This window comes from Crocodylus siamensis, chromosome 4 (genome assembly GCF_052110815.1).
Source record: "Crocodylus siamensis isolate JL-2025a chromosome 4, ASM5211081v1, whole genome shotgun sequence".
Lineage (NCBI taxonomy): Eukaryota > Metazoa > Chordata > Crocodylia > Crocodylidae > Crocodylus > Crocodylus siamensis.
Genome location: NC_143398.1, coordinates 96,451,909 through 96,467,617, shown reverse-complemented (window position 1 = coordinate 96,467,617; position 15,709 = coordinate 96,451,909). Strand labels below are relative to the sequence as shown.

Here is a 15,709-nt window from a genome sequence, read left to right as displayed (position 1 = left end):
AGGCTACTAGGGCCTTTCCTCCAGCCTCCTGTGGGTCCCAGGCCAAGCAATCATGGTTACCCCAGGCAGATGCCAAGGCCTGGGGCAGTGACCCTCAAACGGGGCCCACAGTGCCCTGGAGCCCCACAGCATCCTTTCACAGGTGCCTCTGGCCTCTTTCCATCCGGAGCAGATGCAAGGAGATCAGTGGTGTAATAAATAAGGTGGGTTTTGCAATGGAGCATTGCCTAATTCAAAGAAAGTGCTAGCTGGACCTGGGGTCTAAAGGAACTGATAACCCTTGACTGAGAGCAGTGATTTGCAGCTGGGGAGCCCTGGGATGTTAGCACCACTAGGTGGGCAACCCCAGTTCACAAGGTCCACCCAGACATCCCTGACAGGACCCGGCGTGTCCAGAATGCTCTCCTCGCTGCTGTCTTCCTCATTCAGGGAATCCTAGAAAATGAGAGTTGGAAGGGACCTCGGGGGTAGGTAGTCCAACCACCTGCTCCAAGCAGGACCAGCCCCAACTAGATCATCCCAGCTGAGGCTTTGTCTACCTGGGTCTTAACAACCTCCAAGGCTGAAGCTTCCACCACCACTCTGGGTAACCTGTGCCAGTGCTTTACCACCCTCCTCATGAACAAGTTCTTCCTGCTATCTAACCTGCACTTCCCTTGCTGCATCTTGAGACTGTGGCTGCTTGTTCTGTCATCTGCCACCACTGAGAACAGTCCAGCTCCATCCTCTTTCAAACCCCCCTCAGGTAGCTGAAGGCTGCTATTAAATCCCCTCTCTGTTCTCTCTTATCCAGACTAAATAAGCCCAGTTCCCTCAACCTCTCCTCATAAGACATGCGCCCCAGCCCCCGAACCATTTTCATTGCCCTCCACTGGACTCTTTCCAATTTGTCCACATCCTTTCTGTAGTGGGGGGCCCAAAACTGGACACAGTACTCCAGATGTGGCCTCAGCAGTGCTGAATAGAGTGGAATAATTACTTCCTTTGATCAGCTGGCAACACACCTACTAATGTAGCCCAGGATACCATTAGCCTTCTTGGCAACAAGGGCACACTTGTTGCCTCATATTCAGCTTATTGCCCACTGTAACCCCCAGGTCGTTTTCTGCGGAGTTCTTTGCAACAAAAATAATTCCTCTAGTACTTTTCTGTAGTCAAAAAAAAGAGTGAAAACCAAGAATTGGCATTTTTCAAGGGGGTCTTGAGTTTATCAAGGGGTGCTTTAAATCTAAAAATGTTGAGAACCACTGGCCTAGAGCACATCCTCCACAGGCCTGGCATTTCTAATGTGAAGACCTTGAGAGATGGGGAGCCATCATCACCACACAATAACATGGTGTTCCAAGCAAAGCTTGATGAGCATATGGCAGGGATGCAGGAAAAGCAGAAGGTCCATACCGGGAATTCTCCTCCCTTCCCTGCTCCCCAAGACTGATCCACATGGGACCCCAAAGGAGGCTTGGGTAGTGCATTATCTTGAGGCACAGATACCCCTACTTTGCAGAAGGGCAGCCCTGGAGAGGCCTGGGAAAAGCAAAACAAATTATTCCTCTGCTCTTCAGCAATGGCCTGCCTTTAGAGTTGCTAATGATGTGGTTTTGAACCATTACTGGAGGAGAATTTCCAAAAGATGCAGAGAACCAAAGCAGGATGTTCTGAGGGCTGAAACCAGCTAGCAATACAACGTCTTCTTTTCTGCATTTCCATTTAGAGTTGCAACATAGATGTCCTCCCAGCAAAACATCACAAGACTTCAAATCAATGCACGCCTTCGCTGTCCTCTAAGCTGGGGTTTTTTACAACGGCATCAAGGAGGAAAAATGCTCAGTAAAATTCAGAAGGGGTCATAGGACCTTCTAATCTCACTGCCCCATGACTGACACCCCCTTGAGAGCCCATTAAGAGATTGTCCTCTGGCTGAGGCAGATAGGAACTGCTTTCCATAGACCAGCGGGGGGGCCAACCTTTTTGTACCACAAATAAATCCCCATGCCCCCTTGAGTGGCTTCCATTCCCCTTCCCCTGCCCGATCTGCTGCTCTGCATTCTGCTCCCTACCCCTTCTGCTGCTGTGCTGCCACCCCGCCCCGATCTGCCATATGCCACATGTAGCTGCCCGTGCCACCTGTAACATGTGCCACAGCTTGGCCACCCCTCTTATAGATAATTTGGGGCACAACGCAAGATTTGTTGGGTAATGTTGTTTGTCAAACCAACTCTATAACTCAGGGAAATGCTAGACAAACTCTCAGGTGTAAGATGCCCCTCCCTCCAGTCACAACACATGTTCCCTGGCCCATCACTGCTACACCACCAGAACAATTCCACTACAGTCTAGGGCATGTCATCTCCCCATAGCTGCACACTAGGCCCATACACCCACTCACTTTTTTTGCCACAGCTTATGACTAACCTGCATTAAAAATACTTTCTTTAAAACAGAAGCAGTTCCCCCCCCCCGCTAAGCCACAGCAGTTATTTAAACAAACTGTTCCACAATCACCAGAGGCTTTAGCAATCCTCAGATGCAAGAGGCTACAAAAACCCTCTCCGGGGCCACAACCCATGGATCTCAAAGCACTTCACAGCTGTTCATTCAGGCAGTTTTACAGCGAAAAGCAGCATTGGTGCCATTATTGAGTAGCCAAGACTGGGGGTGGATAGGTAGCCACACAGCAAAGACCAAGCCAGAAGCAGAGCCTTGTCCTCTGTCCTGTCCATCTGTCCGTTCCATGCTTGCTTCTAGGCTAAAACTAAGAACAAAATATCCCCCCCCCCCGAAGGATGCAAAGTAGGATTCATTCTAGGGGTGCCAGGACCTCCTAATGATCTTAGGATCAGCAAATGAGAGTTGGAAGGGATCTCAAGAGGTCATCTAGCCCACTGGTTCTCAACCCTTGTTGTACCAGGACCCATTTGTAAGCACTGATGGCCAGATCTGACCCAGTCAATAGTTTAAGTAGCCCCCTGGCCCTCCTGGTGCCCCTCACTCCCCACCCTGACTCCTGGGGGCATGATGGGGGGGAAGGGGGCCCCAAGCAGCCGCTGGCAGGCTGCAAGGGAAAAGCCACGCTAAGGAGAAAAAAGGTTTTAAGGTTGATCGATGCATTTTTTAAACTTTGCTTGCCACCCTTTCATATATTCTTGCCACGCCCAGGTTGAGAAATGCTGATCTAGCCCCCTTGCTCAAAGCAGGACCATCCCCAACTGGGTCACCGCAGCCAGGGCTTTTGTCTAGCCAGGTCTTAAAAACCTCCCAAACCACAACCTCCCTGGGTCGCCTGTCCCGGTGCTGCACTCCCCTGGTGGGTCCTCCCTACCAGCCAACCTAAGCTTCCCTGCCCGCAGCTCGAGCCCCTTGCACCTGCCCGGTGCCGAGCCGGCCACACGTGCCGGGGAACGACGCAGCTGGCCCTTTAAGATGTATGCCCAGCCCTAAGATGGCAGCTTTTCCCCTCCCTCCCCCCAGCCTGTGCCCTTGGCCGCGATGGGGAGGGGAAAGTATGATGTCACCGCATGACTGCGTTTTTATGAATGAAAAGAATCCTGCGAGTGAGTAATTCCAGGAAACTCGCCTTACAACTCGGCGGCGCAGGCAGCGCCCGGCGTCCCGCGACACCACCCGAGACCCCCGGGCAGCGCGGAGCGGGCGGACCGGCGGCGGCGGCGCGGTAGGCAGCGCGGGCCCGAGGCGGGAGGGCAGCGGGGGCCGCGGGGCGCGTGTGCCCGCCTGGCCCCGGCTCCGGCGGCCTGGTGGCACTGGGGGTGATCTGGGGGACCGGCGCGCGCTCAAAATAGCCCCGAGCGCGTGTGCGCACTGCACCCGCTCGCGCCCCGAGCGGGGGCAGCTGTGACGCCAGGAAATCTCTCAATAACATACAAATTACTCATGGAGCAAATTAACTGTGTGTGTGAAGGGCCGAGCCATAGGCAGAGCCGTGGAAGATTCCCCCCACCCCGGCACACAGTGGAGGGGTAAAAGGTTAGCCCCTATGCTGGCACCCCAGCCTGGCTTTCTTCTGCTTCACCCCCTCGCCTCCCCCCCGGTATTTTGGCTGTGCCGGGACTGCCGGATCCGACCCCCTCCCGTAAGGCAGTGGTTCTCAACCTTTTCTGTACCGGGACCCATTTGTAAACATCAATGGCGGGTGCCCCCAGGGCTGGACACAGGCATGGGCGAACCGGGTGGCTACCCAGGGCCCAGACAGAAAGGGGGCCTGAAAATGGTGATTATTGTTATTGTTATCATCATCCTGATCATTATCTCTGACAAAGTGGGGGAGCAATACTAAAAGTTTGCCCGGGGCCACCAGGAGTCTAGGTGTGGTGCTGAGTGCCCCTCACTCCTGCCCCACTGCCTCCTGCCCGACACACTGGTGTGGGCCCCTCACTCCTGCCCCACCTGCCAGCCTGCAAGGGAAAACCCCCAGTTCCCCACGTTTTTCTCCTTTTAAAGGAGAATCCATTTTCAAAGGTTGTTCACAACCCTTCCATATATTCTTGCAGCCCACTTTTGGGTCATGACCCACAGGTTGAGAAATGCTGCCCTACGGGGTCCTTGGTTTTTCCGTTCTTTTTCTTTACCGCCGGTCACAAAAGGGCTGCCTGGTTTTCTGAAGCACCGGGACAGCTGTAGGGTTTCTGCCCCGAAGTGGCTGTGTTTCTGTGACAAGTGAAAGGATCTTTCTATAAACAGCCAAGGCCTGGGAGCCAGTTTGCAGGAGACTTTGCGATAGGTTGATAAAAGTTGCTAGCTGCAGCGGGAAACATTTGTCAACAGAGGCCATAGAGCTCTCAAGCTTGTTTCCTCTTCTAAGGGAGAACAAAGCAGGGGGGCGGAAGAATGACAATACCAGTATAACACTAGGCGAGCATACGTGCTGCATTTTTAACAGCCACCACAATACCTCCAGTGAAGTGTCAGTCAGAAGTGTGAAGACCTGCGGGCTGTCCCCTTAAATCTGTATCAGGAAGTCCGCAGGGAAAGGTTCTCAGGGGGCAGAAGCACAATGCCAAAGCAAAGAAAGTCACTTTGGGGTTAATAAAGTGCTTTCTTTCATGTTCCCAGTGAGAAGACAGCGACTCAGTGTCACATGACAATTGTTGTATCTTGTCCCACACAAACACTGGCAGGGAGGGTTGCTAGGCTCTGAATCCCGCTTACACAAGCCGTGAAAAACAAGGAAATAGGAGCACTTCAGGCTTTGGATGCCTCCCACCCACACTCCACTCATCAGTTCCCCTTAGCTTGGATACCCCCAGCCACCACCCACGGCGCATACGCTGGCAGCTGCCCTCCTCCACTGTGTCCATTATCCAAGGAGCTCAGACCCACTTCTGCAGTGGGGGAGTGTTTCCCTTTGATATTCCCTTATCACAAATGGAGATTCCTTCTTGAACTGAAAGGAGTTTGTCTTGAGGCCCGGCTTTGCTTACAGCAAAGGTCACTGCCCTACTGTAGAGATGCGACTAGAAGTAGATGCTACTAGCAGTGTTTTTACTGGTGCATGTGGCACCTTCCACCGCAACCCACCCCCTCTTAGAGATGCTTCCAACGGAGGTGGGTAGTGTTTAGCATCAGGTGTTAGAACTGGTTCAAGTCTCTGAAGTCCTCTGTTGGACCACGGCTTACACCATCTCATTAGACACAGAGGGGACAGGCTCTTTGCTGGTATAAAACAGGCATCCTTCTTTTACAGTCCAGCATGCTGAGCTGATTCACACAAGCAGAGAGTCCAGCTGACAGGCATGATATTCAGAGGTGTTGATGGCTGGCAACAACAGGTGAAATTGGTGGGAAGTACAAGTGATGATTGCATTTGAATATAAGGCCCCAGAGCCCTTCCTGGTAGCTATGCCAGAAGGGAAAGGACACCTGCACTAGCCCAGTTCCTTGTTCTAGATCTTAAGCAGGGTTGGAGCTGAGCACTGATCAAACCAGTGCTTCCTGCTGAGTGTCCTGTTTACCAGTCTTACATGGCGAATGGCAGACCATTACTATGATATCTATGTGCCTTTAGCTACCAGGACATCTCTGTTCTCTCCCCATAAAATCATAGAAAATGACATCTGAATTATAACATCTCCACACACCTCCCCAGTGGGAAAGCCAAGTGAGGTTTCTGTCAGATCTGCAGTAATTGAAATCTCAGCCCTTTGTGTGGGTTAAAAATCACATCCCTAATAGCTGCCCTGACTGGAGATAGCTCATATTTATTTTAAACTACAGGGAATGGCAGGGACTGAATGTGCAGCAAGGTGAACATAGTAATGCGTTGACTACACATGTGAGCACCGTGTCAGGGAGTCTAATGCCCATGATGCACCAGATCTCTGGTTCCTTTCCTGAGGGATCTCAGCTTTCATATCAAACCCCTGTTTCTCAAAGGCCTGAAGAGCAGTTCTTTCCCTATCCTCAACAGTAGCTCTAAGAGGGGGCCTTCTTTCTGGTTGGGACATTGGAACAGAGCTTCCTCCCTCTAGCAAACGAGGTAGCCCAGGTGACTGTTCTAGTGAATTTGAAGTGAAGAGGCCTTTCACGTGGGACAGAGGCAGAGAGATCCTAGCCAAGTGTTCCTGTGCTGAGCTGAAATGGCCTTAAGCTAGTGGAAGATCTATTTTTTCCATACAGCAACCATTTTGGTTTTTGTCTTGCTTACTGGCCTCCTGCCCCTGGTCTCTCCCCACATCCAGGTAGTCAGTTATTCCACTTTGTGAGCTCCTGGCTTCACCCACTGCTGTGCCCAAGTCACCCTTTCCATGGTCTCCATCCATTTGCTTCCTGCCACTTGTTGCATCAGATTCCCATTCCTTGCTCTCGTGTCCAAGGCCTGGCACACCCTACCCCATTTCCAAGTCTGCTGTAATTTTCCCTACTCCATTTTTGTTCGGTATTCTTTTCCCCAAACCTCTTACCCTGGAAGCTTGTTGCTATAGCACTAGAACCAGGCTGTTTGATTATAATCATGGTTGCATCCTTTCCTGCCCAGTAATAGTGGGAGAGTTACCAGCCAGGTGGTGTGTGCAGCCTTGGTGACCTGTCCTCTACTTGTGCCAAGTCACGGTGAAATGGCTTTTCTTCCTCCCACACACCTCTTTCCTCTAGCCCCTTGTTTCTGTTCTGTCCCCTATTCCCCACATATTTGATTAATTTGACAATAGGCCCTGGAGCCTTTGCCACTTGGTATTTCCACACCTGTCCTTGGGGCAGAGGTAAGGAAAGGGTGGTGGGTTAGGGAATGAGATAGTTCTCATATAGCCCCCTCAGCTTGAGGTCCTATCACCTTTGGGTACTGAGAATAAGCTTTGTCCAAGCTGGTGGCTCCATGGTTCCACAGTGGTCACACTGTCCCTGGCAGGGGACATAGAGATATATAGGCATGTATGACGGGTACAGGCGTATCTGGGCACACACTAGCTGCAGTCATCTCCGAGGTGGAAGGTGCCTGCTGTTTAACAGAGCACAGGAATGCTTTGTGGGCATTTAGGCTAGGTAGTGAGACTACCACTGCATGTCCCATTGGAAAGCTGACTGGCACTTCTGTCTGAAGGATGGCACGAGCATGTTGGCATGAGGGATCTGTGGCTTAATTTCCAGGGAGTTATTCCCAGCTCAAACCTGCCTTCTCTCATCCCCTGTTACATCAGTGGGAACCACTGGGGCAGTGTCCTACTACTGTACTGCCAGGGCTCTGGCTGTCTGGGTTTTGGAGGTTCAGGGCTAGTGCCTTATGCCCCTCCACCTCTGTGGGGTTGGGCTTCATAAGCTTTGGGCTTCCTTCTAAGCCCCCAGCCCTTAGGCTGGTGCCCAGCTTAGTTGTTCTTGTTGCTAACATCATGCCCAGGCATGTTTCAGCAAAGAAACAGGAGCAAGCAGCTCTTTCTCTTCCTTGCTTCCCTTGCCTAATCCCTGGCTCCCATTCTGAGGGGAGCAGGCAGCATCCACCCACAACTCCTTAAGGGCATATGGCTTAGAAAGAAACTGGATGGGGTTTAGAGGACACGAGGAGTCAGAAAGGGCCATTGGTGGGTGGTGACTGTTCTTTGGCAACATGGCAAATTCTGGATGTATTTGAGTCAAAGCTTATAGGGTTTCATTGTCCAGATGCCTTCGCCCTTTGCCTTCCCCATGCATACACATCTCTTAGGACCCTGGAGCCCCTGTGCCTACAAGTGCATACTGGCTGGGGCAGCCTGTTTTAGACTGTCCCAGTTCTGAAGTGCCACCAAACTCCATTCTCAGCCCCCTGGTGCCTTGGCTTTCAGTGGATCCAGGGCCCCTGCTGACATTTGCAAAATTGCCCTTCCACACCCTCTCAGCCACAAGGAGAATCTTGTAGTGCAGGTCTGTAGTTTCCATCCTCGCTGTGGCTTTGGCTGAAGGAAAGGAAATGCAGCCAGTGTGCACAGTGGATGCCCAGAGGAGAGCAGCATGCAAGGTGGCCTTGTTCTCTTGCCCCACTCCTCCATCCTAGGCAAAGCAACACACATGGTTTTACCACCAGACCCTTCCACGTACAGTAAGGGCTCCTAGCACCAATCTGCCTGGCCCAGAGACCCCAGCTCTTCCCCTCCCGCTTGTCAGCAGGGATTCTGCTGTGTTGACAAAGGTCCAGATCCCAGCCCAGGACCCAGGTTAAGGGGGGCTAAAATCTGTCCCAAGCCTACAGGACGCTGAGTCAGGCAGCACCACAGACAGGAAAGGATCTCTGGCCTGGCATAAGAGATGATCTGGGGAGGATGGAGGGGGGAGTTCGGTCCCTAAAGAGCAGAGACTCCTGTGCTTTCTAGTTTGCCACTCCCTGGTATCCAAACAGCTCTTCCGCACCCTCCCTGCTGAGCTGTGTCCTGTTTGTCTGTGCTGGTTTTACTTTCCCTTTTGCGTCCTTTCCAGGCCCTGCTGTTTCAGGGGCACACCCTCCCGCTGCTGCCCTCCCCTTGATGTTTCCTCTCTGTTAGCAAAGCTTGGCTCTGCTGTGTTTTCCCAGAGCAGCCCAGTCTGGGAAGACCTCAGGGGAGACCCACAGGGATAGGAGAGGTGTGAACTTGCAGTGGGGGCCCAGTTAGGGCTCCAGCTGCCACTGGCCATTTGGAGGGGATGAAGGATGGGAAGGAAATCTGCATTTTGGAGGTGTGTGTGTGGGACCAGTAATTTGGAGCTATGTCCCTGACATCCACATAGCCATGATGATGGGACCAAGAGGTTTGTGCTCCCACCGTGGCAGGCTGAGGTGAGGGATGGTGAGGAGGGATATGGGGAGAACGCTGTCTGCCCCTCACCACCACCGAGGGGCTCTGTAGCATGAAATGAACAAGGGGGGCTCAGAATGACCATGATGTCTCTCTGACCTGGTTGCAGGGTCCACATTTTAGGAGTGTGACTGCCAAAGAACATGGCGGCAGACAGCTTATCAAGCAAAGCCCTGAAGGTAAGAGTGGGTCAGCAAGTGTCTCTGCCTCCCTCCTTTGCCTTATCCCTCCCTTGCTTCCATCTTACTCTGTTGTTTTCCTCTCTCCTCCCTCTGTCCCTCTCCCACTCCTAAAGCTCCAGGCTTGGACAGGACCATCCAAGTCATTAAGTGTTGTCCCCTCCAGTCACAGGTAACCACATAATAGACATTAAGTCCCTAAGGGTCGACAGAAACGCCCACTATGGCCCTGCCTAACAAAGCACCGCCTAATGAATTTAAAATCTCAAGTACAAAATCGAGGCAGCATGCTAGAGAAAGAGAGCAGGGGAGATAAGGGTAACCCTAATGCCTGGGTGCAGTGCAATGGCAGGGAACTGGTACGGTGAAATAGGCCTAGATGATCCTAGGAAATGGACTGTGCTTCATCTGAAAAAAGAAGGCTGAGACCCCCGACAGTCTCTGCTGATCTGACCTAGGGGGAAATTGCCTTCCCAACCCCAGTTCTAGCACTTGACCTTGACCTTAAGTGTGTGAGCTTAAGTGTGTGAGCAAAACCCACCAGGCCCCTGAGGTTCCTTAGTACCACTAGGAGCACAAGTACACAGCTGGCAGGATGCCTTCTGTGACTTGGGCCAACGCTCAGTGCTAGCAGGAAAGGCAAATGCATCCTATTCTGTCACCTGCTCCTCTTCCCCGTCCTGTCTCCATCCTTTCCTGCTCCCTTCTTGACCCTCTGCCTCTGTCCTGTTTTCCCCTCTGCCTCACCACACCACTGCTGTCTTCTCCTGGCCAGATCAAGCGCGAGATGGGCGAGAACACACCCCTGTTGTCGGATGAGGAGCTGATGGGGTTGTCAGTGCGGGAGCTGAACCACCACCTACGGGGCCTCTCCAAGGAAGAGGTGGCACGCCTAAAGCAGCGCCGGCGTACTCTGAAGAACCGTGGCTATGCAGCCAGCTGCCGAGTTAAGCGTGTCTGCCAGAAGGAGGAGCTGCAGAAGCAGAAGATGGAGCTGGAGTGGGAGGTGGACAAGTTGGCCCGTGAAAATGCTGCCATGCGCCTTGAGCTGGACACCCTGCGAGGCAAGTACGAGGCCCTGCAGGGCTTTGCTCGCACCGTCGCTGCTCATGGCCCAGCTGCCAAGGTGGCCCCTGCAAGCGTCATCACCATCGTCAAATCCAGTACCAACCAGGCCACATGCTCCTAGTGCCTGCCTGCCCTGCCGTGAATTGAGTCCTCTCTCCATGGCTGGGCCCAGCTCTCTACCTAGAATGGACTGCAGCTGCACTGGCTCCTCCCCCAGCCCCTCCCAGGGCCAGAATCAACTTGAAGACCCCCAGAACCCTCAGCCCTCACTTCTCCTCTTCCCCGTCCCCTCCTTCAGCTGCCTTAGACCATGTGGTGGCTCAGGCCTGTCCCCCACAGGTGAATTGTCGAGTTCCCCCTGCACCCCCACCCCCCCAAAAACCCACACACACTTGTCTTATGTTCAAAAGTCCCCTCTTTCCTTTCCCTGCCCTTGTCCCTCCTGGCTTTAGAAGTGGGGAAAATCCTCTCACTTCTCCCTGTTAGTGGCACAGCATCTTTGGATGCTTGGCACCAAGGCTTGTGTAGGAAGAAAGAGAGGGAGAACCGGGAGCCATCTTAATGGCCTGTTCTGCTTAATAGAGCATGGTGCAGGGATTGAAACATCCGTCCAGAGACTTACCAAGAGCTGCTGTGACCTCCCAGTCTAATAGTCCACAGCCCTCCCTGCCCTTTCCCACATCAACTACATTTCAGCTCTCCCCAGTGGCCCTGGGCAGCAGTGTAATGCCCAGGACGGTGCCAGCTGCCATGATGCTGATTGTCACAATGCAGTCAACCATCATTGTGACTCTGATTATTTTTGCACCCCCTAACAGAGGCAGCACCCAGTCATCTCCCCCTGACTCCTGTTTAGTTACCCTACTGCTCTCTCCGTGCCTTTCCAGGAAGAGCTTGAAATACCCTGTACCAGAAGAGGAAAGAACAGAGGCTCCCCCATGGGGGTAAGCAGATGTTCCAGGGAGTGGGAAGTAATCAGAGGAACTAGGCAGTGCGTGGGCGAAAGAGGGTCATGTTCAATAGAGAGAGGAAGGTGAATGTAGGGTGGTGTGTGAAAGGGAGAACAGGTCTCTGTGGCAGCTGTTTAGATCAGGTCAGCATGTGGCACCCAACTTCAACATGTACTAGACACCATGGGAATTACCACACTCAAGCCATTGATTCAGCTGCAGGGGTGAGTATAACATGGGATGGAGCCAATAACATCTCCCTCCAGTGCTATCACAGTGAAGTTAAATTTCTAAGATCTCCTGTCTGGAAGGGAACTACCGGCAGCTTTAGAATGAGAAAGACCTGGGTACTGGAAGAGGGTGGGAGGAAGAGAGAAAGGGAATGTAGAGCAATAGGAGGAGAACAAAATATGCGAGACTGATGGACAGAGGAAGAGAGGCAGGAATGCATCTGAACAAGGGGAATTGGGGCCGGAGAAAGTTTTGGTTGCATTTTGTGACGACAGAAATCAAAAGATGCAAAAATGTAGAGAGAGGAATTTGAGGCAAGTGGAAGGTGGGGCGCAGCACACATGGTACCTTCTGGAATTCAAGTAGGGAACTAGGGAGCCAGACGAAATCCCAAACCTACCACCGAGATGTGCCAATCAGAAGGAAGCTGTTATCTATCTGTCATTTGCCGAGCTAGATAAATAATACAGAAACTGTAACTTCCCGAGCAGGCAGGTGGGTCCCGTAAGCAGTTAATACGTTGAAATATCCCCTTTGATTCTCTAACTTGAAAGACAGGTTTCATTTTGGGGAAAGGGAGGAGAGGGGCTTGTTTTTATCTCCCTAAACACACATATCCCTCGCCTTTTCCTGGCTGCAGTATCGTTCCAGCCATGGCATAGTGAGTCTCATTGAAAAAATAGAAAAAGCACCTGGCTGGAAGTAAACACAGCTGTCGTGGAGATAAGGCTATTACTGACGTTACGTTGCACTTGAACGTCCCTGTGAAGACTGGCACCACCTTGTTCCAGGCACTGTACAAACCCATATTGCGATGGTTCCTGCCCCAGAGAGCTTGCCATTTAAACTGGCAGTGGTAGGGAAGGGAAAGGGAGGCATGGGGAGGTGACATGACTTGCTCATGATCACAAAACATGGGAGTGGCAGAGCCAAGCCTTCTGCCTCCACACCCAGCACCCTTTTCATGAGCTAAGGAAAGCACAAAGGCTGAGAGCCCAGCTCATGGCTTGAGAGCAAGGACTTTCTTCAGTCATAGGCACCTTTTCCAATCCCTCCCCTGATGGCCACTGTCTCATGGAAGCCACTTGAAGGTGCAATACTCTTCAAAAAGTTTGGGCATGGGGGAAGAGGTACAGCTCCCTCAATAGGGAATATGTGGCAGGGTCAGTGAGGGTAATGCTAGCCAGTCATTTTGAGGCACTTGACACAATATATGATTATCCCCTTCATTTCTCAGACCCACTTAAGCACAACCCCTCCCTGGAGCCTGCGTGCCACCCACTGCAGTGCTGCAGCCACCTCCAGATAGGTAGGCCCAACCTGTCTCCTCCCCTCAACTCACCTAGTAGAAGGTCCCACATTTGGCATTTCCCCCTCCCACCCTCTCCTCTCCCCCCTCTCCAACTCCTCAATGGTTAATTTATTGCACGAACATAAGTTATTTTCACATCCTCTTTGCCATTCCGCCTCTTGGCACAGCCAGGATGTTGGTACAGAGCCGTACTTTATATTTTATATATGCAAATCACATTTTATCGTATACTTATATAGAACAAAAACAAAAAACATATTTATTTTCTGACTTACAGTAAATGTCCTGTCTGACTCCTCTGTATTTTGTAGACTTTATAAATAAAGTACCTTTTTTTTTTGGTTTTTGTTTTTCCATATGGAGTGCGGGTTTTCATTAAGCTGTAAAACAGAAATCTGGCTTCATCACATGGAAGCCACGTTGCAGGTTCTTGCAGTGTTCTTATGATTGTCCTGATAACCAGCAGTTTTCCATCCAAACTAGGCTCACTGAAGTCAAGGGCCTCTGTAAGAATCTCATTTTTTCATTAAAAAAAAGAAAAGGGGGGGTGGGGGGAAGGAAGGGAGGGGGAAAAAGGGTTTCCAGCCATCATTGTTGGAGAGAAAAAGTTCGCAACGTGAAGCAAGTGCACACTCAATGTTCAAACTGGAAGGCAAACAAAGTGATCCATTTTTGTATAAAAAATAAATCAAAAATCATGATTTTTCAATACAGTCTCACAATTTCTCACTGGTAAGAAATGACAGAGCAGCTGAATGCTTGCTCATCCCAGTGGAAGAGCCAAAGGTCAGAGCTCAATGTCAGACATCTTGTATGCGCACACAGATACAGCAAGAGCAGTGACCATTCCCCTAGATCAGTGATTCCTAACCAGGGTACCATGAGATCCCTTCAAGGATGCCATGGGGTGCCACACCATGTTAGCATTGTTAGGTGTATGAACATGAAACACAATATAAGCCCAGAGATTACCCATAGGAATCCACAGTTTAAAACTTTCTGACCTGTAGTGGTGTCTCTGAGTTGTTTGCAGCAGCAGACTTGCTATATTATTTTTCCATAGTCAAAAAAAAGAAGTGAAAACAAAGAGCTGGCATTTTCCAAGGGTTGCGTGGAGTCTAAAACATTTGAAAACCACTGCCCTACCTACATACTGTGCTTCAGCTATCTCTAAATAGCTGGGGGCTGAACGCTTTGGGGCTGGACTCAATGATCTTCTGAGGTCCCTTCTGGCCCTAATGCCTATGAAAGGCAAAACCATCCAGTCTTCCTGTCACCCCACTGCCTTCCTAAGGTGATGGACACCAGCACCGGTAATTAGCACCAGCCATGACTAGGTTTCTCCTGCTAGGACAGAGTGGTCAACCACAAGTGGCACAGGCAGCCTCTGTGGCATGTGGCAGACCAGAGAGGGTACAGGCAACTGTGGCAGATAGGGCAGGGAGCAGAAAAGAGAAGCAAATAAAGGCAGGGAGCACAGGGCAGGGAACAGAAAGCAGAGAGCTGATCAGGCAGAGAAAGTGGCATTCAGCAGAGGGTATGAGGCTAATTTGTAGCATAGTTGCCAAAAGAGTTGGCCCCCACTGTGCTAGGAAATGAATGGCAACTGAATGCACTTTGGAGAGGTTGCCTATCAGCCATCATGTGGTACCAACCATCAGGCACTGGTGAGCTGAGGGTCAGAATTTGAGCTGGGTGGAGAAAGTTTTCCCAGCCCATAAAAATGTTGCTGAGTGCAAACATTCCCATTTCACACTGAGCCAAAACAGAAATAAAGGTAGTGCACCCACCAGCACATAGCCAATAGTCCATGGGTGGTTTAAGCCCCAGCTTCAAGCATTTGCCCAGTCCGATTCAGCTCAGGAGGATATGGGAGCTCAGTCTCTCATATCCCAGCTTATGTGAGTGCTTGGAGCTATGCAATCACTCCTCTCTGACCCAAGTGGAACAGCTCCAACAGGAGAGAGATCCACCCCATAGTAGCCAACTGGTTGGGATAGTCACTTGGGATGTGAGAGACTCAGGTTTCAAGGCCCTGATTTAAATGAGGCAGAACAGGGCTTTAAAACAAGTTCTCCCACATCCCAGCTGAGTGCCCTCATTACTTTGCCTGCTGGCTGCTCTAGAGTGGGTGGGTCTCTTACCAGAAGCTGCAGGAGCTGAGAAACAGTTCCCACAAAAGTTTCATCACGCCCAGCCAGTTCTCATGAAGGGTATGTAGGTTTCTACAAATCATTGCTATCTGCCAAACCCCCCCAAAAAAAATTTGGTCAGAAAAACACTCCTCCCCAGCTGTCATCTGAGCCAATCACCATGAGGACAGAAGGCTTCAGTCACTAAGACCATGGCTGGGTAGATAGAAGGTTTTTCCCTGCAGCATCCATGAAATTCCCAGTGCCTGTGCTATCTGCGGGAGAGCGCAAGTGACCACAGACATAGGTATTGACTAAAGAAGGGAAGCCCTTTCTGGGGAGGAAACCAGGAAAGCTGAAGGCCTCTTGTGGCAGGCATGCACAGCGCAGGCAGAGAAGTTGGCACAAGATACAACAGGGCCCAGGAATGTTACCCAGAGGTCAGAGATAGCTTGGCAGATGGCCTCGCCTAGCCTGCATTCCACAGAGCTGCCATCACCCCAGGAAAACAGGGCTCTGCTTAGCATACATGAGCAAAACAACCAACTGACTGCTCCAGAGCCCAGGTGGAGGGGATTAACACATGCCA

General features: G+C 51.4%; 1 protein-coding gene across 2 annotated transcripts; it reads left to right on the top strand.

Annotated features, from left to right (window-relative positions):
* The first annotated feature begins 3,438 nt into the window (after nucleotides 1-3,438).
* Nucleotides 3,439-13,332, top strand: MAFF (MAF bZIP transcription factor F). 2 transcript variants are annotated; one of them, XM_090043045.1, is made up of 3 exons: nucleotides 3,440-3,670; nucleotides 9,358-9,427; nucleotides 10,203-13,332. In XM_090043045.1, the coding sequence occupies exons 2-3, from the start codon at nucleotides 9,392-9,394 to the stop codon at nucleotides 10,614-10,616; spliced, it is 450 nt and encodes a 149-aa protein (XP_089899171.1). In that variant the 5' UTR covers nucleotides 3,440-3,670; nucleotides 9,358-9,391; the 3' UTR covers nucleotides 10,617-13,332. The 2 variants fall into 2 exon arrangements, with proteins under 2 accessions (XP_089899172.1, XP_089899171.1); XM_090043046.1 differs by lacking the exon at nucleotides 9,358-9,427 and having other exon boundaries at nucleotides 3,439-3,670.
* Nucleotides 13,333-15,709: the final 2,377 nt, after the last annotated feature.